The sequence below is a fragment of the Idiotropiscis lumnitzeri genome, chromosome 5 (genome assembly GCF_059441095.1).
Source record: "Idiotropiscis lumnitzeri isolate Australia: NSW breed Sydney's pygmy pipehorse chromosome 5, RoL_Ilum_1.0, whole genome shotgun sequence".
Taxonomy (NCBI): domain Eukaryota; kingdom Metazoa; phylum Chordata; class Actinopteri; order Syngnathiformes; family Syngnathidae; genus Idiotropiscis; species Idiotropiscis lumnitzeri.
Genome location: NC_142395.1, coordinates 2,321,149 through 2,346,095, shown reverse-complemented (window position 1 = coordinate 2,346,095; position 24,947 = coordinate 2,321,149). Strand labels below are relative to the sequence as shown.

General features: G+C 47.2%; 1 protein-coding gene across 16 annotated transcripts in view; it reads right to left on the bottom strand.

Annotated features, from left to right (window-relative positions):
- Nucleotides 1–24,947, bottom strand: part of ccdc102a (coiled-coil domain containing 102A) — a 232,017-nt gene that overhangs the window by 71,454 nt on the left and 135,616 nt on the right. For all 16 annotated transcript variants that reach the window (XR_015843262.1, XR_015843261.1, XR_015843263.1 and 13 more), the window contains one exon: nt 15,294–15,410. Coding sequence is in view for 8 of the 16 variants with exons in the window: in XM_088296897.1 (XP_088153023.1) it covers nt 15,294–15,410 (117 nt within the window). In the remaining 8 variants the exon portion in view is untranslated. The remainder of the gene's footprint in view (nt 1–15,293; nt 15,411–24,947) is intronic.

Genomic DNA, 24,947 nt, shown 5'->3' with positions numbered 1-24,947 from the left:
CAGTCCAATATTTAGATGGTAGTAGTATTCACACATAGTCACACATTTAAATAGTCTTTCACTGGTGTTCATCTTTGTAGAAATAGTCATGCCCTCCATTACGTAGATTCGTTTCAGTCTTGTTATTCAGTCAGATTGCGCCAGAGGAAGTATGTTTTTCCAATTTGCAGAAATGGTCTTTCGTGCAACCTTCAGAAGAATACGGAGCATATATCTCTGGTGCCCACTTGTTACATTTTCCGGGGGTATTTCTGGTATGCATAACATGGGACTCTTATGGATATCAATGTCCAATATCTTCACCATCTCCCGCTTTAAATCATTCCAAAATCCTGTCAGTATGGGATAGTCCCAGAAGACATGTGAGTGATCACCAATCCCGCCACAGTTTCTCCAACAAAGTGGAGGTTTTGGTTCTTTACCAAATGTTGAAATTACCAAAGGAGTCCTAAAGAACCTAATTTCTGTTTTACAGTCAAATTCTTTCCACAAATTGCTAATGACCCCTGAGTGGCAGTTCAAACATGCGTCCTCCCAGATGTTATCCTCTACACGTTCATTTCTAATTCCCATTTCTCTTTTACATCAAGTGTATTATCAGACATATCAGCTGTCAGGCTTCCATATATATGGGAGGTATAGTTTTTGGGAGGAATATTGTGTCTAGTTACCATAATGAAGAGTTTTTCCACACTTAAGGGTACCATTTTAAGTTTGTTTCTTTTCAATGTGAGTCTGAATATAGTGCTTAATTTGTAAGTAACGAAACAGATCTCTTGGTGGTATTGTGAACTGGTTCTGCAACTGAGAGAAGGATTTCAATTTGTTACCCTCAAATGGTTGGTCAATTATTCTCAGACCATTGCGTTCCCACCTCTTGAATCCGCTGTCCCATACTGACGGCATAAATTCCATATTGCCAACTAACAGCATGACACGGGATATAGACCTTGCCCCTCCTAGTATCTTCCTGACTGTATCCCATACCCTCAAGGTGTGCCTAATCCATATGTTATCTAACCTAAGCTTATTTTACATTTTCTTACTCAAAAAAGGCAGGCATTTCAGGACATGACTTGGCACTGACTTCTGCTCTATTTTAAGCCAACTGATATCCTGGTTATCGGATATCCAATGGTTTATGGCAGTGAGTTGACTCGCACAATAATAATATTTAAAATTAGGTAAGGATGGACCTCCCTTATCCTTTGTTGAGCGTAGTACTTTTGACCTTACTCGAGGCCTTTTATTTTGCCAAACAAACCTAGAGATAGGTTTGTCCATTACTGTAAAGGTAGACATAGGAATCCATATGGGCAGAGCCTGAAATAAATATAGGATGCTTGGCAATCTGTTCATTTTGACTGCTTCTATTCTGCCAAAGAAAGTGGGAGAACGTCCCATCTTGTTAGGTCCTCTTTAATTTGTATTACTAAATTATTGTAATTCAATTTTAACAGTTGTACATGATTTGGCGTAAGTATAGTCCCCAGGTACATTGAAGCCTTGTTGTGAGTGTCGAAATGTAACTATTGTTTAGGTGAGAGGGCCAGGATCCATACAACATCATTGCCTCAGATTTTTTCTCGTTAATTTAGTAACCAGAAATAGAACCATATGTTGTCCGTTCCTGCTTCGACTCTCCTGACCGTGGTCGGGGGACGCAGGGGAGATCCGTCTCCAAGGAAGGAGTTGCCCTGGGATCGCGGTCGGCGCATGTCGTCGTAAGGCGGAGCCCTTAAAACCAATAGCATGCCAACAGGGGGATAGTGGTGTAACTGTAGCCTCGCTTTATTTTGCATGCTCTCAAATTTTCCTTTACACTTGTTTCTTTCCTCACCCGCCACTCGAACAAATCCGCACCTCTCTTCTTTTACGGATGCACGCACACACCAACACGTCACACATGCTTGTAACAATGCTCGCAACACTACCCCCACTCTGGAAGGCAATTAAACAATTCCACTCCAGCACAGAAACACGAGCTGACCAACAACATCTATACAAGGCTTGGTGCCCAAAAGACACTTGTGACAATCATTCTCTTATACAGTCGAGGTATGGCAAATGACAGCTTGGTAACAATAATAGGTTCATAAATAAACTAAAATAAAATAAACACCATGAGGAAGGAAATGAAATCCACTCCTAAGTAATCAGTTAAAGGTGACCGGCAGAATTCGTGAGATAAATCAATTTACAGTGGCAGGTCAAAAGCGTGGCACTGACAGTTTTTTTTTTTAAACAGCAAAAATAATGAAAATCGCATATGTAAACAACTGCCGCTAAAATGGGGAAGAACTAGAAAAATTATATAAAATTCAGATAAGGCCCTCAGAACTGCCTACAACATTCAAGTGCTCCTCACACCATTTAAGTCACTCAGGCACCATAACGGTTGGGTGCCCTGTGTGGACATCCTGGCCGTTGGACTGGCAGGCCCAGCACACCCACCGCGCCACCACCATTCTCATGGTCTCCATGGGAAGGGGAGGATGGAATGAGCATAACCGGTGTGGGGTCAGAAGCAGATGGTGAAATGGTGCCAGGATCGTCAGTCAAGCTTGAGAACAAATCACGCAGGCCTAGATCATTGTCTGCTGGGCCGTCCTCCGCAGCTGGCGGTGGAACCTCTGTAGGTGCCCACCTCTGAGCTCGGTCCAAAGCCCAGGTGTTGTCGAGGGTCTCATGGCTACGATAATGTTTAAGTTGATTGTGGTGAACAAGTTTCACCTCTTCTGGATGCAGTCGACCAGGTCGTCCAATTGTCCAGGGAAAAAGAACGGCTCTTCATATGGAAGAGGAACTTCCTCACTTTATTCTTGATGTGGCGCGTACCTTTTACAAGGTACCACACAGTATCTCCAATCTTTTACTGCGTATGGCAACAGTTTTTGTCATACTGTCTTTTTGCACGTGTAACAGACTCACCCAGATCTTCTCTGGTGATCAGATGGGCCAGTTCCAGCTGTTTGACCTACTCTGGAACTGACGGTTGAATGTCCAGGTTGGGTGGCAATGTAGCAACGAGGTCCACTGGTTCACTCGCTTCTTGGCCAAACATCATGAAGTTTGGTGTGCATCCGATGGAACTGTGTTTAGTTGCCCTGTAGGCCATGACAGCGTAAGGAACCATAAGGTCACAGTCCGATTGGCAACGGACCAGAATCTTCTGGAGAGTAGCGTTGAAACGTTCAACCTGGCCATCTGACCGGGGTCTAAATGGAGTAGTGTGAGTCTTGTCAATGCCAAACAAGCGGCACATGCTTTGGAATACTTCAGATTCAGAATTGCGTCCCTGATCGCTGTGCAGTGCATGAGGTATGCCATAGCGGCACACCTACTCAGATGCAACAACCTCGGCAACGGTTACAGGTCGCTCATCAGGGATCGGAAACGCCTCCGTCCATTTCGTGAAGTAATCTTGTATGACAAGGACATACCGGTTTCTGCGCTCGGTCTCATTGAGTGGTCCCATAATGTCCAAGGCAATGCACTCCATTGGGGCCCCCACCCGGACAGTTCCCACTGGAGCTTGTGGTCTCTTGATGGGGCAGGCCTTGGACGCACAGCTGGAACAGGTCCCGCACCAGAGCGTGACATCCCCTCTCATGTGGTACCAGTAGTATCGGGTATCGGGTATGTAGTCTGGCCACGGTCCATTCAACACTAAAATGTCCGCCCCAAGCACCGTCATGCATCTGTTACATCACTTCGGGCTGTAGGTTGCGTGGCGGCAGAATTTGTGGGTAGAATTGGGTGTCGTCAAGGCAGGAGGAACAACGGCCCAAAACATCATTTCTGAAGTAGAGTCGTTTCCATTGGGACCAGTACGTCTTCCCGGCTGGGCTGCATGATGAAACTGCAGTCCAAGGGGGGCGCTCACTGCTGGCCAACATCCAGGCGAGTATCGCTGCAATGTCAGCATCTGCGTCCTGGGCTTGGCTCAGCTCCCCCATTGTCCAGCCAAAGAAGCAGTATAAGGGGTTCTCGTCACAACTTCTCTGTCATATTAACAATGTGTACATTGGTCTGACTGTCTTGGTCTACAGCAGTGCTTCTCAATTATTTCCTGTCACGCCCCCCACCAAAGAAGAAAAAAAAATAGCGCCCCCCCATGACCCATTTCTTTACATTTTGTACTAATGTACATGTTTTCCGGTTTCGGCACCGCGCGAGTGACTGCCTGTTTTCAGCAGCGTGGCTCACTATTGAGCCTTTTTCGTGTGTTTTTTCCCATTACCCTGTTTTATTTTATTTTACCTCATCGCAGCAATCGACATACAACCTGCGGTGGTTTTACTGCTGTTGGGGGCTGTTTTTTGCGCGATCGTGTCCGGAGACGAAACTCTGAGCTACGGATCGATCGTATACTCAAGAGATCAGCTGTTAGCACTCCGTGCTAACCCCGTGTCGGCTCCCGGAGCGAGACCCAATCTCCCCCGCGAGCTGAGGAGGAAGAGACGATGTCGTGCGGGGGCTAAACGCCAGGCAAGGAGGAGACGATACCACCCCGTCCTCCCGTCCGTTATTATGGGGAATGTTAAATCCCTCCCCAATAAAATGGACTAGCTAACAGCGCTAATCCGGCACGAGAGGATTGTCCGGGAGGCTAGCTTGCTGGTGTTCACGGAGTCGTGGCTAACAGAGCTAACGCCGAACGCCGTCGTGGAATTGGACGGCCTCCAAATACTAGGCGCAGACAGGACACTGGAGAGCGGTAAGAGGAAAGGGGGAGGGCTGGCTGTGTTTGTTAATGATAGATGGTGTAACCCTGGGCACATAACTGTTAAGGATCAACTTTGCAGTCGGGACATTGAGCTGATAGCTGTTAGCATGTGTCCGTTCTATTTGCCGCGAGAGTTCAGTCTTCTGAGACAGCTTGTGCGGTAGCGGTGTACGTACCCCCCTCTGTTGACAGTGAGACAGCCTGTGACATACTGACTGCAGCTGTGAGCAGGCTACAAACACAGAACCCAAATGCCCTGCTCCTTATCTCTGGTGACTTCAATCATGCTTCTCCTTCCTCCTCTCTGCCTTCATTCACACAATATGTAACCTGCCACACCAGAGACAATAAAATATTGGACCTTTTCTGTGCCAACACCAAGGAGGCGTACACATCACTGCCCCTCCCCCCGCTGGGCAAAGCTGACCACAACTTGGTTGCTCTCCTGCCTGTGTACAAACCTCTTGTCCGCAGGCAGCCAGCTGTGACACGCACAGTTCAGCGATGGTCCGGAGAAGCCGAGGAGGCCTTAAAGGACTGTTTCAACACAACTGTGTGGGAGGTATTCAGCGAAGCCCACGGTGAGGACATTAATGGTCTAACAGACACAATTACAGACTATATTAACTTCTGCACGGAGAACACCATTCCCACCAGGACTGTAAGATGTTTCTCCAACAACAAGCCCTGTATCACACCGGACATTAAAGCTCTCCTGAAGGAGAAAAAGAGGGCTTTTGTGTCAGGCGACAAGGACGAGCTGAAGAGAGTGCAGCGTCAGCTGAGAAGGAGGATCCGAGAGGGGAAAAAGTCCTACAGGATGCGGATGGAGGAACAACTGCAGCGGAACAATGCCAGGGATGTCTGGAGGGGCCTGAAGACCATCTCAGGCCATGGACAACTAGGTAAGACCAAGAAGGGGGGGGGGGGCTTCAGTGGGCAAATGAGTTTAACCTATTTTTCAATAGGTTTGATCAAATGCCTGATCCCGCTCAGGCTCCCCTGCTGCAGCGCCCACCAATCCCCTCCTGCCACTGCGAACGAGACCCTCTCTCCCCTCTCTCTCTCCACAGGCTCCAGTTCCCAGCCTCATCAGACAACCACCACTTCCTCCTGCTCAGCCTTGTTCCTCACAACATCTCAGGTGAAGAACCAGCTGAGGAAGCTGAAGGCGAGGAAGGCAGCAGGCCCAGATGGGATTAGCTCCCAGCTCCTCAAATCCTGCGCAGACCAGCTGTGTGGAATCGTCCAGCACATGTTCAACCTGAGCCTGAAGCTGGGCAGAGTCCCCCAGCTGTGGAAAACATCCTGCCTGGTTCCGGTTCCAAAGACACCCCATCCGAAGGAGCTCAACAACTTCAGACCAGTGGCGCTGTTGTCTCATCTGATGAAGACCCTGGAGAGACTGGTCCTCATCCATCTGCGCCCCATGGACAGCTCCTCAATGGACCAACTCCAGTTTGCATACCAGCCTGGCATCAGTGTGGATGATGCCATCATCTACCTGCTCCACACTTCACTCTCCCACCTGGAAAAGGCGGGGGGCACGGTGAGGATCATGTTCTTTGATTTCTCAAGTGCTTTCAACATCATCCAGCCCGCATTATTGGGAGACAAGCTGGAGCAGGCGGGAGTGGCCCACCACCCCATCACATGGATCCACGACAACCTCACAAACCGGCCACAGTACGTGAGGACACAGGACTGTGTGTCTGACGTGCTCCTCTGCAGCACGGGAGCGCTGCAGGGAACTGTTCTGGCTCCCTTCCTGTTCACCCTCTACACCTCGTACTACAAATACAATTCCACAACCTGTCACCTGCAGAAGTTCTCTGATGACTCTGCGATTGTCGGCCTCATCACTGACGGTGACGATCGGGAGTACAGAGTGCAGTGTTTCGTGTACTGGTGTCAGCAGAACCGCCTCCAAATCAACGCTGGGAAATCCAAAGAGCTGGTGGTGGATTTCCGCAAGCGTCGGCACTCTCCATCTGCACCAGTGAATATCCAGGGAACAGACGTTGAGAGGGTCTCAACTTACAAGTACCTGGGTGTTCATCTGAACAATAAACTGGACTGGAGCGACAACACAGATGCTCTCTATGGGAAGGGTCAGAGCAGACTCTTCCTACTCAGGAGGCTGAGGTCCTTTGACGTTCGGGGAACACTCCTCAGGAACTTCTATGACTCGGTGGTTTAATCAGTCATTTTCTATGGAGTGGTCTTCTGGGCAGGAGGCATCTCGGGCCGGGACAAAAAGAGACTGGACAAACTAGTGAGGAGGGCCAGCTCTGTCCTGGGCTGCTCCCTGGACTCTGTGGACTCAGTGGGGGGCAGGAGGATGACGGCAAAACTGTCATCAATGCTGGCCAACCCAGCCCACCCACTCAATGACACTCTGAGAACACTCCACAGCTCCTTCAGTGATAGACTGTTACACCCTCACTGATACCAAAGAGAGATTTCGCCGCTCCTTCCTGCCGACTGCTGTCAGAATTTTTAACAAGAACATTGGGTCAGGCCTACAAACGGGAGGGCATTAGTGCAATTGTGCAGTCCTAGGGTGCAATATACACTACTAATAATAATAATAATAATAATAATAATGCCTTTATTAGTCCCACAATGGGGAAATTCGAGATTCGAACCCAGGCCTCCTGGGGAGACTGGGTCCTGAACGCGGCGCCTTAGACCACTCGGCCATCCTGGCCTAAAAAAAAAAATATAGTCCCACAATGGGGAAATTCGAGATTCGAACCCAGGCCTCCTGGGGAGACTGGGTCCGGAACGCGGCGCCTTAGACCACTCGGCCATCCTGGCAGCCGATAATAATTTGCCCTTTATTAGTCCCACAATGGGGAAATTCGAGATTCGAACCCAGGCCTCCTGGGGAGACTGGGTCCTGAACGCGGCGCCTTAGACCACTCGGCCATCCTGGCAGCAACCACTACTACAACTACTACTGTACTTTCAGCCAATGGTGTACTTAAATATTGACCAATGATGTATTTTGTTTACCATTACAGTATTCTTATTACAGTACTTTTATCACTGCAGTATTTCTACCATTGCAGGACGTTCACTATTACAGTACTTTTATCATTGCAGTATTTCCTATCATTGTAGTACTTTTACTATTACAGTACTTTTATCATTGCAGTGTTTTTCTATCGTTGCAGTACTTTTACGATTACAGTACTTTTATCATTGCAGTATATTTTATCATTGCAGTACTTTTTACCATATCAGTGCTTTTATCATTGCAGTATTTTCTATCATTGCAGTACTTTTCTATAATTTCAGTACTCTTACCATTACAATACTTTTATCATTGAAATATTTTTATCATTCCAGTATTTTCAATCATTTAGTAGTTTTTATCATTCCAGCGTTTCCCCCTCTGTATAATGGACAGGCATTCGGAGTGTTTCCTTACACTTAGATACGTTTATACTGTGTATATTTGCATGCTTTTTACGAATGTCTGCTGCTAATGTTATACATTAACGGCTACATTACGCCACCGACTCTGTGTGATCTATATCTTTGCTGCTGTAACACCTCAAATTTCCCCATTGTGGGACTAATAAAGGACATCTTTATCTTTATCTTTGTAGATTGATGTTAGATCGTCAATAAAAGCTCAATTGAGAAGAAATATAATTTTGAGAACTATTATTGTGAGGATCTCGAAACTCAGTACTTTGTTGTGTAAATATTGATGAGATGATAAATATTTACTATACTTTTTTTTTTTTTTTTAACTTTAACAAACCAAACACAGTTATTAATACGTACATAATATAGAAAAGACAAACAGAAGAGCCATGGGGATTTTAAACAAAAAGTATATATAAATAACATTGAGCAACAGTTTTAATATGTTTACTATACGTTTTTATGTTTTTTATTCATGTTTACTATACCGCTTCGTCGTGATGACGTCATCCGTTTCAGCGTTCCGGTCTGAGAGCGTCTGCTAAATTGCTAACGTAGCCGTCGTCTTACTTTTTGTTTGCGTACATTGAAGCAATTCTTTTTAGTGATTAGCACGCTTAGTGCCGCATTGCTCGCCTTCTTGCTCGCCTCCTCTTTTAAAACGTAACTTGTTAGTGGAGTCGTTTATTTGCCATCATGTAGCTTGTTGCTGCTGCTGTGCACGGACTTACATATAGTAGTTCAAATAAAGTACGTTCTGCTGCGGCTCAAGATAGCTTGGCGAGGAACATTTAAGTAGCGACGAAAGAAATCACTTCCGGGACAACGAGCGACGGGGCGACGCTTTTTTTTTTAATCAGTTCTGCGTGAGCTACAGTGTGAACTAGGGGCAAAAACTGCTTTGACGAGCTCAAACTTCCGTTGTCTGAGATTGCATTTTCGGTCCCAAAAAAAAGCATGTTCCGCAGCGTCGCACCGCGCTCCCCTCAGCATCGCACCAGGGGGGGGCGCGCCCCACTATTTGAGAATCACTGGTCTACAGTCTGTGTGTCGGGTGTAGGGGTGCTTTGACTTGCCCCCACTAGACCCGACACCATGGTGGCCAGTCGTCTGGACTCACTGGACTCAGCGACAGGGAACTGGAGACAGAGTCCAATTCACACTGGACCACCTGATGTGTGACGCCCGTTGGATGCGAGGAAGGGCTTGGCACTTTGCATGCACAGGACTGGCGGCAGGGCCTTCTGGAGAGGCCATCATCATTGGCGTGCACACACCCTGGGCGGTGAACAACCTCAAAGTCGTATTCAGCAAGTTTTTCGAGACAACGAGCCAACTGCCCTTCCAGCTCTTTCATACTGGTCAGCCAGCGCAAGCTGCTGTGGTCGGTGCGCACCGTGAAGCGTCGTCCAAGGAGGTACTGGCGGAAATGTGAAGTGAAGTCCACAATGACAAGGAGTTCACGTCTTGTCGTGCTGTAGTTCTGTTCAGTTCATGTCAGTTTGTGACTGCCATAAGCCAGCACTCGCTCCACACCTTGATGAATATGCGACAGTACAGCACTGACGCCCGCGTCCCTCACATCAGTGTCCAGTAACATTTTGCCGCAGTCAAGTGGATAGCCAAGGACTGGGGCTGAAGTGAGGCAAAACTTAAGCTTGTCAAAAGCCGCTTCGTGCTCTGCATGACACTGGAAATGAGCGTTTTTCTTTGTCAGGTTGTGTAAGGATTTAGCTATTGACGCAAAGTCTTTTACAAACCGACAATAGAACGAGGCTAGACCAATGAATTGTCGCACCTCCTGGATTGATGTGGGAGTGGGCCACATCTGGACCTTCTGGACTTTGCTCGGGTTGATGGCCACACCTTGATCAGATATTATGTGGCCAAGGTATGCAACCTTGCATCGGAAGAGGCAGCATTTAGAAGGTTTCAGCTTCAAGTTCGCTTGCTGAAGTTGGTCAAACACCTTGCCCAAACGCTGCAGCATCTCCGTCATGTCCCTGGCCAGCACAATGATGTCGTCCAAATAGACCAAGCAGATCTCCCACTGCAGGCCAGCCAAAACACGGTCCATCAGCCATTGTAACATTGCCGGAGCGTTGCAAAGGCCAAATGGCATGAGATTCCATTCGAAGAGGCCCGTCCTGATACAAAAAGCGGCGGCTTTGCATGCTCTTGGGGTCAACTCCACTTACCAGTAGCCTGAAGCAAGATCCATCGTGCTGAACCATTTGGCAGTGGAGAGCGTGTCCAGCGTATCCTGGACATGCGGTAGGGGATACGCATCTGTAATGGTATGGTCGTTGAGGGCTCTGGAGTCGATGTATAGACGGTACGTACCATCCTTTTTATGCACCATAACAATGGGTGAGGCCCAGCTACTGTGACTACGCTGAGCAACACCGCTTCGCAGGATCTGCTGGGCTGCATGCTCCTGCTTTTCTCCTGTCATTCTACTTGGCCGTTGTTTGCCTGGAGCGCCAGGATGGGTCATAATGTCGTGCTGGACGAGGTTTGCTCGGCCGAGGTCTGTAGGCCCTGTGGAAAATGTGTGGCCATAAGTGCACAGCAAACGCTTATGTTGGAGCTGTTCATGGTCATTAAGATCTTGGGAACTCTGGGCATACAGCTCTTGCAGGTGCAGAGGAACCACTGGCAGTGTATGTCCTTCCCTGAGGGTACACTGGACGGCTGCATGGCTTCGGCTGGCTGGAGGAGCCCGCTAATGGATCCTTCTTTAATAGTCACACAGCTTTGGGTTGAAAAGTCGAAGGGGGACCACTTTGGAAGACTGGGCATCAATCAGTTCTCTAGCAACGAGCACCTTGTGCTTCTTGACAAATCCTTTTGTGGGACTGAACATCAGGTTCTCTCAGGTGGCTGCGTCTAGATTCACACTGCCCTTCACTACATGTTCCTGCCCCGGCTCCACAACAACGGACCTGGATACTCTCACGACAAGTGACTTTGGTCTAGCTTCAGCTTGGTAGTAGGGCACTTTTTCGCCAAACAAGATGATGCAATGACGGCCAAAGTCAAGGCGAGCTTCGGCTCAAGCAAGAAAGAGATGACCCAGCAGCACTTCATTGCCAGATATATCTGCCGCAACGAAATCAATGGTCACTTGACGGCTGCTGATATCGACAGGTATTTGGGCCTCGCCAAGTACGGGCACATCTCCAGGGCCTGCACCAATCAAGGTCTCAAGTGTCGAGGGCTGCAGAGGGGGCCTCATGTCGGGGTGAATGGCATTGTCATAGTGCAGTGGCAGCAAACTTCTACGGGCCCCGCTGTCCAGAACAGCGCACACTTCCAGCTCGTAAATGCGCACGGCTATGCATATTTCCTTGTTTGGAGCCTTGAGATGGAGCATAGGTGGTTTGAGGCTGTCGCAAGGGCTACTGCTTAAGGTTGAAGTCTTGTTGGGTTTTTGAGGGGAAGGACACTGCTTTTTTTCACTGCCCAGCCTTGACAGTTATGGCAAAGATTTTGTGCTTACTAGGTGAAGAGCTGACAGGAGATGAAACTACCACAGCATACTCCTCCTTCTCTCTGACAACAACAGCCAGGGGCCGACATCCAGAAGCGTGGCGGGCTCCCAACAGCATGGCATCGGCGACATATGATGCAGCCGGGGGTTGCTGGTCGCTTTTGCAACAACTTCTGAACCATCTCAGCATCACCTAGACCATTAGTAAAACTTCAACAGCAATAGTATCTTGCTCACTTTCCACTCTGTCACCATTTTTTTTTGTTGCCAATATGGCGCGCGCATGGACGCAGCGGCTAACGGCTCTCCCTTCCAATGCTCTTTATTACTTTTTATTTATGTTTGCTCGGTCTTAACACTAACTGTGGCACAGTATCGATACACCCGCCAGGAGGCTGGAGTCCCACCTTGCCAGCAACAGTCCACGGGAGGTGTCTACAGAGCATCACCAACTACCGAGGCGGCAGCATGACATCTGTAGACCCGAGTGCGGCGCTGGCAGAGGAGCTAAACTGCTTCTTTGCTCGCTTTGCAACCGCCACACCCCCGCACTCCATACCTCAACTCCCCCTCACTCACCATGGAGGAACACGATGTGAGGCGTGCGCTCCTGGCTATTAACTCCAGGAAAGCTACTGGACCCGACAGAATACCAGGCAAAGTCCTCAGAGCATGTGCCCACCCACTATCACATGTTTTTTGCAGAATCTTCAACCACTCCCTGGCTCAGGCAGTCATCCCCTCCTGCTTGAAAACTTCCACCATTATTCCTGTCCCCAAAATGTCACCCGCAGTACTCCTGAATGACGACCGTCCAGTTGCTCTCACGCCAGTCATCATGAAGTGCTTCGAGAGACTGGTTCTGCAGCACATCAGGGACTGCCTTCCTCCCACACTGGACCCCTACCAGTTTGCATACCGAGCAAAGAGATCCACTGAGGACGCCATCGACACTGCTCTGCATGTTGTGCTGGGCCATCTGGAACAACAGCAGAGCTATGCCAGGATGCTCTTTGTGGACTACAGCTCGGCATTCAACACTATCATCTCAGACATCCTCATCTTCAAACTGGACATTCTCGGCCTCCCTGCCCTCACACGCATCTGGATTAAGGACTTTCTGACCAACAGACCCCAGACTGTGTTGCTCAGCCCCTACACGTCGTCCACCCGAACGCTGAGCACCGGTTCCCCTCAAGGATGCGTGCTGAGCCCTCTCCGATACGCCCTCCACACCTATGACTGCAGCCCGGACCAAAGTAACAACACCCTCGTCAAATTTGTTGACGATACGACAGTGGTCGGTCTGATCTCGAAAGGTGACGAGGCAGCCTACAGGGAGGAGGACCAGAGACTAACGGCTTGGTGTGAGGACAACAGACCTCAACTCAACATTGCAAAAACAAAGGAGATCGTCATCGACTTTAGGAGGAACAAGACTGTGCCACCCCCCCTCTACATCAGAGGTGAATGTGTGGAGAGGGTCCACACATTCAAGTTCCAGGGAGTACAGATCTCCGATGACCTCTCCTGGACACTGTCAGGTTCGCCAATTTGACATATAGGGTTCATAGTTGAAAGAAGAGAGGCACTCAGCTCAAGTGGATACAGAGAGGTTAATAAAGTTTATTTGGCAACTTCATCTCCCTTCTGTTCCTCGATGCTTTTCACACATTCCCTTTTATAACATCGGGGAATCAGATTACACTTCAAGAAATCAGATTACACTCAAGGGTGGTACAGTTCGTCTTCTCAAAAGCTGGTTTAGTCCGGTTTATCATTGGCGTGCCGCCATGGGTCGCAGCTGACTTTGACGTCAACATCTTTTATCAGGACCCAGCACGATGTTGCTTGCTTCAGACTTCGATGCCAACTTATCAGGGCTCCTCACGATGTTGTTTACTTCATCCTCACTTCTGAAGAAGTGCCACCACCCTGCCAATTGCAGACACCTCTCTGCAGTAGAGATGTCCTCCTGTACCTCCACTCTGACTGTAAACACTCAAGCATAGTCCACTCCACTAATTTGCAACATGTCATGCGCACCATGTTTTGAAATAATGCTGCGTCATGGCAAATGTATAATAACCTCTAAATATTATTCTAACAGACACACAACACCACAGCAGTAGTAAAGAAGGCATACCACCAGCGTCTGCATTTCCTAAGGGTCCTCAGGAAATTCAACCTGGACAAGAAGATGCTGCTGGCCTTTTACCACTCGTCCATCGAGAGCCTGCTGACCTACTGTGTCTCCACCTGGTACAGCAGCTGCACTGAGGCAGACCGAGTGAGGCTCCAGAGGACAGTCAAAACGGCGCAGAGGATTATAGGCTGCCCTCTTCCCTACATCTACACCACCTGGTGCCTCAGCAGAGCTCTCTATATCGTCAGAGACAATACTCACCCGAACTCACACCTGTTTGACCTGTTGCCCTCTGGCAGGTGCTACAGGTGCATCAAATCAAAGACTAATAGACTGAAAAACAGTTTCTTTCAGAGAGCCATCTCCATTCTGAACGCTCACACACACACACACACACACACACGCACACACAACCACCCTTACCTTGCAGAACAGCGACGTAATGTGTTTTTATTTATCCAATTTCATATTCTTTTCCATCTCATTATTTATTCTTTTATTTATATCATTTATATATTTGATTAAATATTGTTGTACTGCACAGGAGAGGGGAGCTCTCTAATCTCGTTGCACACTGTACAATGACAATAAAGGGATTTCTGATTCTGATTTCTTTTTACTCTAACATCAACATTGGCTATAATCTGGCATATTTACGGGTTTAATTAATATGCACTGTCCCTGTATACATTTAAAAATAAATAAATAGGACACACAAGACCTCAGCAGTGATAAAGAAGGTCCATCAGTGTCTACACTTCCTGAGGGTCCACAAGAAATTCAACCTGGACAAGAAGCTGTTGCGGGCCTTCTACCACTCGTCCATCGAGAGCCTGCTGACTTACTGTGTCTCCACCTGGTACAGCAGCTGAACTGAGTTAGACACAGTGAGGCTTCAGAGGACAGTCAAAACATGCAGAGGATTATTGGCTGCCCTCTCCCCTCCCTGTCGGACATAGACACCACCTGGTGCCTCAGCAGAGCTCAGAAGATCATCAAGGATAATACTCACCTGAGCTCTTCGACAGTCTAAAAAACAGTTTCTTCGCAAACAACTATCCTTGCCTTGTAGAACTGCAACATAATGTGGCACCCAGTGCACTTTTTCAACACTCCTTTGTTATTTTTTGGGAGGGGGGGTTTATTTATTCTATTAATTTATTATTTGATTTTTATTATTTATATTTACAATGGAGAGGGGAGCTCTCCAATCTTGTTGTCCTCGGAGTATAATGACAAGAAAGGGCATTCTGATTCAGAATGGAGGGGTATTCCTTCTCAGGAATACACAAAAGCTACGCAATAGTTTCTTGTCAGCTTGAGCTGTTGCGGGGTGTCTGCGGGCACTTTAACTAGACTGATGTGCCGTTCGTTAGCCGACGGGGTAGTTGGCTGATAGGCGGCCACATTTGCTGACTGTTGGCTTGGTCATATTTCCCTGTTTACCTACAAGTGTTAATCGATTAAAACAAAACCAAAAAAATTACCTCAGTTCGTAAATCAGCTAGTTTCTTGTCCATACTGGTACGGGCTCCCAGTTCATCCTCCAGGTCTCCAGATATGCGACCAAGTTCATCTCGATGCATTTCCCTCAACAGATTCAGCTAGTGTAAATGGAAGAGGCAAATAATTAGAACATGCAAATATGCACTTAGCAATGACATTGTAAAGATTCAAACGTTGAGTGTAAAAAAAATTAACAATCGTTAACACTGTACATAATTTTCATGTTTAAGTGAAAGAGAGAAATAGTGTGAATGAGAGAGAGCGAGAGAGAGAGCGAGAGAGAGAGAGAGAGCGAGAGAGAGAAATGATGGTGCAGTAAAAAAAATTAAGTTGAGCGGTTATTGCCCAACAGGTGAAAAATATATTTACAGTAATGACTTAAGTGACAAAAAAACAAAAATAATGCAAACCAAAACCCAAAAAAAATTACATTTAATTCCAAAGAAACTTTCAAAAGATTAATAAGTTCAACTTCCCTTACGCTCTGCAGCAGTTAGTCACTCCCAATGTCACTCGGCTCAGCCGCCCCACAAATGAATTTGGAACTCCTGAAATATGCTTAGCCCCTTCTCTTAACCCCAGTTAAGAGAATCCGGGGTATTTATAATAATAATATTATAATCCAATTTCAATGTCTGTTAACTAAACCGTAACCATAATTCACATTAATGATATCTGCAATGTATATAAAAGGTCTTCACATCACAGCGGTCAACTTATTCTACACCTGATACAAAATAATACAAATAACTGGCTAAAATGGTTCAGCCCATAGTCAGATGACCGTCTCCTCCGCCATGATCAATATTTAAGGCACTGTAAGGAATTGCCTTGGTTTACACCAGGGGACTTCAATCCTGTTCCTCCTGGCCGTTTTCCACCTCTCCCTGGTGCAACACACCTGAGCGATCGTGATCTAGCTTCTGCAGACCTTGCTGATTATCTGATCATTTGAACCAGATGTGTTGCAGCAGGGAGAGATGGAAAACCTGCAGGACACCGGCCCTCGAGGAACAGGATTGAGGACCCCTGGTTTAGACCAATGACGTGTCCAACCGAGGCGGCAGAACAAATGTGAGTGTTTTGTCATGTAATAGTGTGCGTGCGTGGGGGTGCGTCTGTGTGTGTGTGTGTAGGCGTGTGTGTGTGTGAGAGTATGTAAATAGTTTGTGTATTTTTAATCATGTTTTTATACACTATTTGTATCAGTAATAATTGCACACACACACACAGACACGCACATTATTGCTTCAGCACACATGCGCACAACTGACACACCCACACGCTTGTTTAAGTTTCACTTTCCATAAGTTTCGTTTTCCTCTGAATAAAGTCCAGAGGGATGGTCGAAGAAGTCAGTGAGAGTGCGGGAGATTGAACTGGCAAGACGCCTATTTCACCTCCTGGCTTCTCCTCCCATCCGCGATGGAGAAAAGACAAAACCTTCCCTGGTTATTCCTCTGGTTCTCTGCATTTAATTCAGTCTAATGAAGGCGTCAGGACCTTTTAAACCTGACAGTGTGTGTGCATGTGTGTGTGCATGTCGAACAAGTGTCGAGTACACCCCCGACACCAGCAATGAGTTTGACAAAAAGTCCAACATTCTTTGGCTCCGCGGGATCAAAACGGTAGGTCCCTACAACTTTACAACTGAATGAAAATTCATGGGGAATTTTCCACTGAAAGATATGTTGACCAACAGAGGGATACTCACAAAATTTTAAACTAGAGAATGCCAACTCTCATGTCCTGGAGGGCAATTGTGCCTTGTGGCAGACATTTCTACGAGAATGATTTTTCTTCCAACAAACAACAAAAGCAGACACTGAATGAGTTTTTAGTTGAAGTTTTTAGCTGATAGTTTTTTTTTATTTTATTATGGTTTTAAATGTTTTGTAAAGCGCTTTGTTCCAGCCCTCGGACGTCATGGGCACGACGGTAGTGGGCCTGCCTCTGGGGTGGAGGCTTCGGGTGAGTGGCCGCCTGAACGGTCAGATATAGGTAAGTGAGGACGACCGAACCATGCCTTTTCCTTATTAACTGTGCTTATATTTTCATAGCTGGATACTATAATCGTGTGGATTTAATTGATATTGGACTACAGTACAAATTGACGAGCACTTTCAGCATCTCGGCGGATATAGTGTGACAGGCAGGATGTCCGTGGATTGCTGACGGGTCTTTCAGCAGCTCAGGTTATGTAAACAAAACTGGGACTACGGAGCCGGGCTAATTGGTAAAGCCTCTGCAGGTGATTTGGAACAAAAACGGGCAGGAAATTTCTATGTTTGTGACTTTTGACCTTTTTTTTTTTTTTTTTTTTTTTAATCAAGATGGCCTGTAGTGTCCTGGTGTTGTCAGCAACCCTCTTGAGCTATTGGATTTTCTTTCTCTCTCTGGTGATTTGTGCGTTGCTCACAGTCCTGCGGCTGGTGTATGATCGCCAGTCTCTGCTGAACCTACGGTGCGAAGTTGGCGATTCAGCTACGTTCAAGCGTAGTTGGGGTAAGACGTAGCCCGATGACATCCCGGTGGAAATCTTCAGCGTCTACGTGCTCCCTCCAGGGCGGAAGTGGCGCTGTGGAAATGCGGTGGCTGGCTGACGAAGCTAAAAAGGGGGGTAAAGAACGCTTTGTCCCCTGCTCAATCTGGAACGCATGGATGTACTCCGTGGTGGCGCGTTTGAGAGCCCTGCTTGGTACCAATCATCGGCTGTCCAGAGGAGCTTCAGCTGAGCTGCCATCCGTATGTCATCCGACGCGGTGTAAATCAACAACTCCTGCGAGAGTTTCCCAGAGCTCGCCGATCAGAGGAGCGATGCACACCTGCAACTCCCTCAAAGATAGCGTTATTAAACGCCCGTTCGCTGACAAACAAAACGTTTATTCTGAGGGAGCTATTTCTTCACAATGAGTTGGATTTCCTCTGCCTGACGGAGACCTGGATGAGCGCCAGTGATTGTGATACTGGAACTATTACCGCCTGTATGTTCTTATTTTTCAAATCTGAAAGAGTCAAGAGGGAGTACTTGTCCAGTCGTATTCAGGCAAATTGCCATAATCCACGAACTCTATTTCAAACTATAGATTCTCCACTTAAACCCCGACAGCCAAATTGCACAGACTCGTCCCCTGATATGTGTAATACACTTTTGCTGTTTTTTTATGGATAAGGTTGCAACAGCTCGGACTCTTGTTTCGAATGCTACATTTCACCCCTCCGTACACGTTCCTTGTTCCGCAGTGTTTGATTCCTTTGACGGAATCTCCTTGTCATCTTTGGAGGATGTGGTTTGCCATATTAAGCCATCCGGCTCACCACATGACGCCGTCCTTCCTCATTTCTTTAAAAAAAGTTCTCCCAAGTCTTGGCGAATCGGTTTTGACCATTATCAACAGCAGTCTCTCTTCTCATGTAGTCCCCCAACATTTTAAACACGCTGTAGTGGAACCTCTGCTTAAGAAACCTGGCCTTGATCAAGGAGTGCTGTCAAATTTTAGACCCATTTCCAAATTGCCTTTTATTTCTCAAATGCTGGAAAATGTGGTGCACATGCATTTACTATCCTTTTTTGAAGAACACAACATCATGGAGGTTTTCCAGTCAGGTTTCAAGAAAATGCATAGCACAGAGTCAGCCCTGTTACGAGTGTTCAATTATTTTCTCCCGGCAAACGATACTGTATGCCTTGTCTTGTTCGATCTAACTGCAGCGTTTGACATGGTGGAGCACAATATTCTTCTGTCTCGTTTATAGCACCAGGTGGGCATCAGTGGGAGCGCTCTAGAATGGTTTAGATCCTATTTGACAGGCAGGACCTTCGGTGTTTGCCTCGGTTATCCTGCTCTGCCCCTTTGTTGTACGGTGTCCCACAAGGCTCCGTTTTGGGGCCCTTGCTGTTTTTGTTATACTTGCTGCCCCTAGGTTCCATCTTACGAAAACATGGAATTTCCTTCCATTCCTATGCAGATCACAGTCAGCTCTATGTCCCGCCGAGCAAAAAAGACGCTTTCTCCTTGAGACCACTTTTGTCCTGCTAAGAGGATATCAAAATCTGGATGTAACTTAACTTCCTGAATTTCAACAAAAAGAAGACAGAGGTTATGGTGGTCTGTACCAGTGGCCCTTATACTCTCAATCCTGTTGACCTCGGCCTCCTGGCATCTTATCCAAAGCCAACAGTCTCAAACTTGGGTTTTAAACTGGACAGTGATTTTAAATTAGATCAGCAGATCAGTGCTGTTGTTCGATCCAGCTTTTTTCATCTTAGGCAGCTGGCTAAAGTCAGCCAGTCCTCGCTCAAGTGCCTGCAACTGGTCCAAAATGCTGCCGCTCGCCTTTTAACTGGCGCTCAGAAGACAGATCACATCACCCCAGTCTTAGCCTCTCTTCACTGGCTCCGAGTGCAGTTCAGAGTTTGCTTCAATATACTTCTGTTCGTCTTCAAAGCTTTAAATGGCCAAGCCCCAGCGTACCTCTCTGAGCTCCTCCACCCCGATGCACCTGCCCGCTGCCTCAGGTCTGTTGACCAAATGCTTCTGGAGGTCTCGAGGACTAAGCGCAGCCTCAGGGGGGATCGTGCCTTTTCTGTTGCCGGTCCTTCCCTATGAAATGAGCTTCCCTTAAATGTTAGGCAAGCCTAACTGTCCATTTTTAAAACCTGTTTGAAGACACTTTTTTATTCTTTAGCTTTTTTGTGTTCTTTACCTGCTAAATTATACGACTGCATATGGAAAGTGCTTCGTTACAGGCCCATCTGTTGTGAAATGCGCTATAAAAATAAAATTGTATTGTATGTATTGTTGTATTTTATTATTCACTTAAACCTGGCAACTTGCTCAGATTCTACACGCTTTTATGCAACTGTGAGCAATTGAGGCTAACCACAGCACAACTGAACCTTTCATCACCAGCTTATGATGTCCAGTATTGCGCAGACGACAACAAACTACAAATTTATTGCACACTTATGAGTAGTAAGATTAAGTGCTTCAGAAAATGGATGGATGGATAATTCCGGTTCCGGCGCCGCGCGAGTGGCTGCCTGTTACAGTAGCCTCCGCTCACTATTTGAGCCTTTTTTGTGTGTTTTTACCTTTATCCAGTTTTATTTATTTCACCTCATCGCAGCAATGGACATCCAACTTGTGGTGGTTTTATTGCTGCTGGGGGGTGTTTTTTGCTCGACCGTGTCCGGAGACATAACTCGGAGATGCGGATCGATCGTGTACACAAGAGATCAGCTGTTAGCACTCCGTGCTAACCCCGCGCCGGCTCCCGGAGCGAGACCCGATATCCCCCGCGAGCTGAGGAGGAAGAGACGGGGTTGTCGTGCGGGGGCTAAATGCCAGACAAGGAGGAGACGATACCACCCCGTCCTCCCGTCCGTCATTATAGGGAATGTAAGATCCCTTCCCAATAAAATGGACGCGTTAACAGTGCTAACCCGGCACAAGAGGAATTTCCGGGAGGCTAGCTTGCTGATGTTCACGGAGTCGTGGCTAACAGAGCTAACGCCGGATGCCTTCGTGGAATTGGACGGCATCCAAATCCTACGTGCGGACATGACACTGGAGAGCAGTAAGAGGAAAGGGGGAGGGCTGGCTGTGTTTGTTAATGATAGATGGTGTAACCCTGGGAACATCACTATTAAGGAGCAACATTGCAGTTGGGACATTGAGCTGATAGCTGTTAGCATGCGTCTGTGCTATTGACCGCGAGAGTTCAGTCATGTGATCGCGGTGGCGGGGTACGTCCCCCCCTCTGCTAACAGTGAGACAGACTGTGACGTACTGACTGCAGCTGTGAGCAGGCTACAAACACAGCACCAAAATGCCCTGCTCCTTATCTCTGGTGACTTCAATCATGCTTCTCCTTCCTCCCCTCAGCCTTCATTCATACAATAGGTAACCTGCCACACCAGAGACAATAAAATATTGGCTCTTTTCTAAGCCAACACCAAGGAGGCGTACACATCACTGATCAAAACTTGGTTCCTCCAACAGCAAACCCTGGATCACACCGGACATTAAAGCTCTCCTGAAGGAGAAAAAGGGCTTTTGTGTCAGGCGACAAGGAGGAGCTGAAGAGAGTGCAATGTCAGCTGGAAGGAGGATCAGAGAGGGGAAAAAGTCCTACAGGATGCGGATGGAGGGAAGCGAAACAATGCCTGGGATGTCTGGAGGGGCCTGAAGACCATCTCAGGCCACGGACAACCAAAGACCCAGAGGGGGAGGGGCTTCAGTGGTGCAAATGAGTTGAACCTATTTTTTAATAGGTTTGATCAGATGCCTGCCCCCGCTCAGTCTCCCATGCTGTAGCCCCCACCAACCCCTCCTGCCGCTGCGAACGAGACCCTCTCTTCCCCTCTCTCCCTCCTCTCTTCGCTCCCCTCCTCCCCCCACAGGCTTCAGTTCCCAGCCACATCAGACAACCAATCCTCCTGCTCAGTCCTGTTCCTCACAACATCTCAGGTGAAGAACCAGCTGAGGAAGATGAAGGCGAGGAAGGCAGCGGGTCCAGATGGGATTAGCTCCCAGCTCCTCAAATCCTGCGCAGACCAGCAGTGTGGAATCATCCAGCATATGTTCAACCTGAGCCTGAAGCTGGGCAGAGTCCCCGAGCTGTGGAAAACATCCTGCTTGGTTCCGGTTCCAAAGACCCCCCATCCGCAGGAGCTCAACAACTTCAGACCAGTGGCGCTGACGTCTCATCTGATGAAGACCCTGGAGAGACTGGTCATGGTCCATCTGCGCCCCCTGGTGAGGTCTTCGATGGACCCACTCCAGTTCGCATACCAGCCTGGCATCAGTGTCAATGATGCCATCATCTACCTGCTGCACACTTCACTCTCCCACCTGGAGAAGGCGGGGAACACTGTGAGGATCATGGTCTTTGATTTCTCCAGTGCTTTCAACACCATCCAGCCCAACTTATTGGGAGACAAGCTGGAGCAGGCGGGAGTGGCCCACCACTTCGTCACATGGATCCACGACTACCTCACAAACCGGCCACAGTACGTGAGAACACAGGACTGTGTGTCTGACGTGCTCTTCTGCAGCACGGGAGCGCCGCAGGGAACTGTTCTGGCTCCCTTCCTGTTCACCCTCTACACCTCGGACTACAAATACAATTCCTCTACCTGTCACCTACAGACGTTCTCTGATGACTGTGCGATTGTCGGCCTCATCACTGACGGAGACGATCAGGAGTACAGAGGGGTTACTCAGGGTTTTGTGGACTGGTGTCAGCAGAACCGCCTCCAAATCAACACTGGGAAATCCAAAGAGCTGGTGGTGGATTTCCGCAAGCGTCGGCACTCTCCACCTGCACCAGTGAATATCCAGGGAACAGACGTTGAGAGAGTCTCAACTTACAAGTACCTGGGTATTCATCTGAACAATAAACTGGACTGGAGCGACAACACAGATGCTCTCTGTAGGAAGGGTCAGAGCAGACACTTCCTACTCAGGAGGCTGAGGTCCTTTGGCGTTCGGGGAACACTCCTCAGGAACTTCTATGACTCGGTGGTTTCATCAGTCATCTTCTATGGAGTGGTCTCCTGGGCAGGAGGCATCTCGGGCCGGGACAAAAAGAGACTGGACAAACTAGTGAGGAGGGCCAGCTCTGTCCTGGGCTGCTCCCTAGACTCTCTGGACTCAGTGGGGGGCAGGAGGATGACGGCAAAACTGTCATCAATGCTGGACAACCCAGCCCACCCACTCAATGACACTCTTAGAACACTACACAGCTCCTTCAGTGATAGACTGTTACACCCTCGCTGTGCAAAAGAGAGATTTTGCCGCTCTTTCCTGCTGGGTACTGTCAGACTTTTTAACAAGAACATTAGTTCAGGCCTACAAATGGACGGGCATTAGTGCAATTGTGCAGTCCTAGCATGCAATACGCACTACGACTGTACTTCATCGAATGGTGTACCTAAATCTTGACCAATGCTGTATTTCGTTTACCATTACAGTATTCTTATCATTGCAGTATTTCTATCATTGCAGTACTTTTACCATTACAGTACTTTTATCGTTGCAGTATTTTCTATCATTGCAGTATTTTTTTATCATTGCAGTTCTTTTACCATTACAGTACTTTTATCATTGCAGTATTTTCTATCATTGTAGTATTTTTTCTTTTATCATTGCAGGACTTTTACCATGACAGTACTTTTATCATTACAGTATTTTTATCATAGCAGTATTTTTTTTTTATCATTTATTTCCCCGCTGTACCATGGACAGACATTAGGAGTGTTTCCTTACACTTGCATATGTTGTGGGATGTAAGTGTGTATATACATGGGGATTTGTGTATATACGTATAAACTGTGTATATTTGCATGCATTTTATGAATGTCTGCTGCTAATGTTATACATTAACGGCTACATTACGCCACCGCCTCTGTGTGATCTATATCTTTGCTGCTGTAACACTGCAAATTTCCCCATTGTGGGACTACAACATCTTTTAGCAAAGAGTGTGTAATACTTGTTGGAATAATGGCCATGGCTCAGTGGAAGTGCAGCCATCGTGAGTGATATTTTAAATAATTTATTTTGGCCCTTGAAAATGTCTTTACATGAATATGACTTTTAGTTCTCAAATAGGTTGCTGCATTTATTTAAAAATGTGTGTGCAGGTATGTGCAATGTGCATTGTTGAAAAGTCACTGCTAAGTAAACAATTCTGTGAGTGATTTATTCTTTGAAGCATTTATATGTAAAAAAGAAAAATGTAAAAGACTCCCACTCCCATGTTTAGTCCTGCTGTAATGTTCCTGACAGAATTTTTAAAATAGTAAAATTAACATTAAGATAAATTGTTCATGAATTTAATTCCTGTAACTTGGCAGCTCTGTGAATGCGATTCAGTCATAATTTGTTTAACTTGTGCACTTGCACAGTCAAGTAAAAAATTTTATCGCATCAGTTTATGATGAGTTCAGTCTTCAGCCTTGGTTTAATTAATTTTGCATTTATCTTACTCAAGTGCAGCAAATTATGTTTAAGGTTAAATTCATGCACCCCAATGTTTGGAATGAATGGGTGACGTTATCTCATATCTACCGTTGCTGACTATCGTTATTTGTTTTACCAGTATCGACCCCCACCATTGGAGCCAACACACCACCAAGTGGTGATCAGTTAACAGCTACAATCCTCTCTGGACCCGAGTTTCCAAAACATGTGGCCACAAATCCAATCATTGAACAACGGCCTAGGGTGTCTTTTGTCCAGTGCACGTATGGACACATTTATGTTTGAATATGGTGTTTGTTATGGACAATCTGTCATAAGCCCATAACAGAACACCACTCGGCGGGGCCGTTTCTTTCTATCACGCCCTTCCAAGTCTCACTGTTATTGCCCATATGAACATTGAGGTCGCCCAGCAGAATGATGGAGTGCCTAAGAGGAAGCACTCTACAGCATACCCTCCAATGACTCCAAAAAGGCTGAGTACTCTGAACTGCTGTTTGGTGCATAGACAAAGACAACAAGACGAGTTCCCCCACCCGAAGAAACGAACCTCTCGTTCACCGGTAGTAACAACATTGCACAGGCCCCCCAACTATATCGAGTCTAGCTAGCACACTAGCCCATGGCAAGTGGGACCCAGGTTGC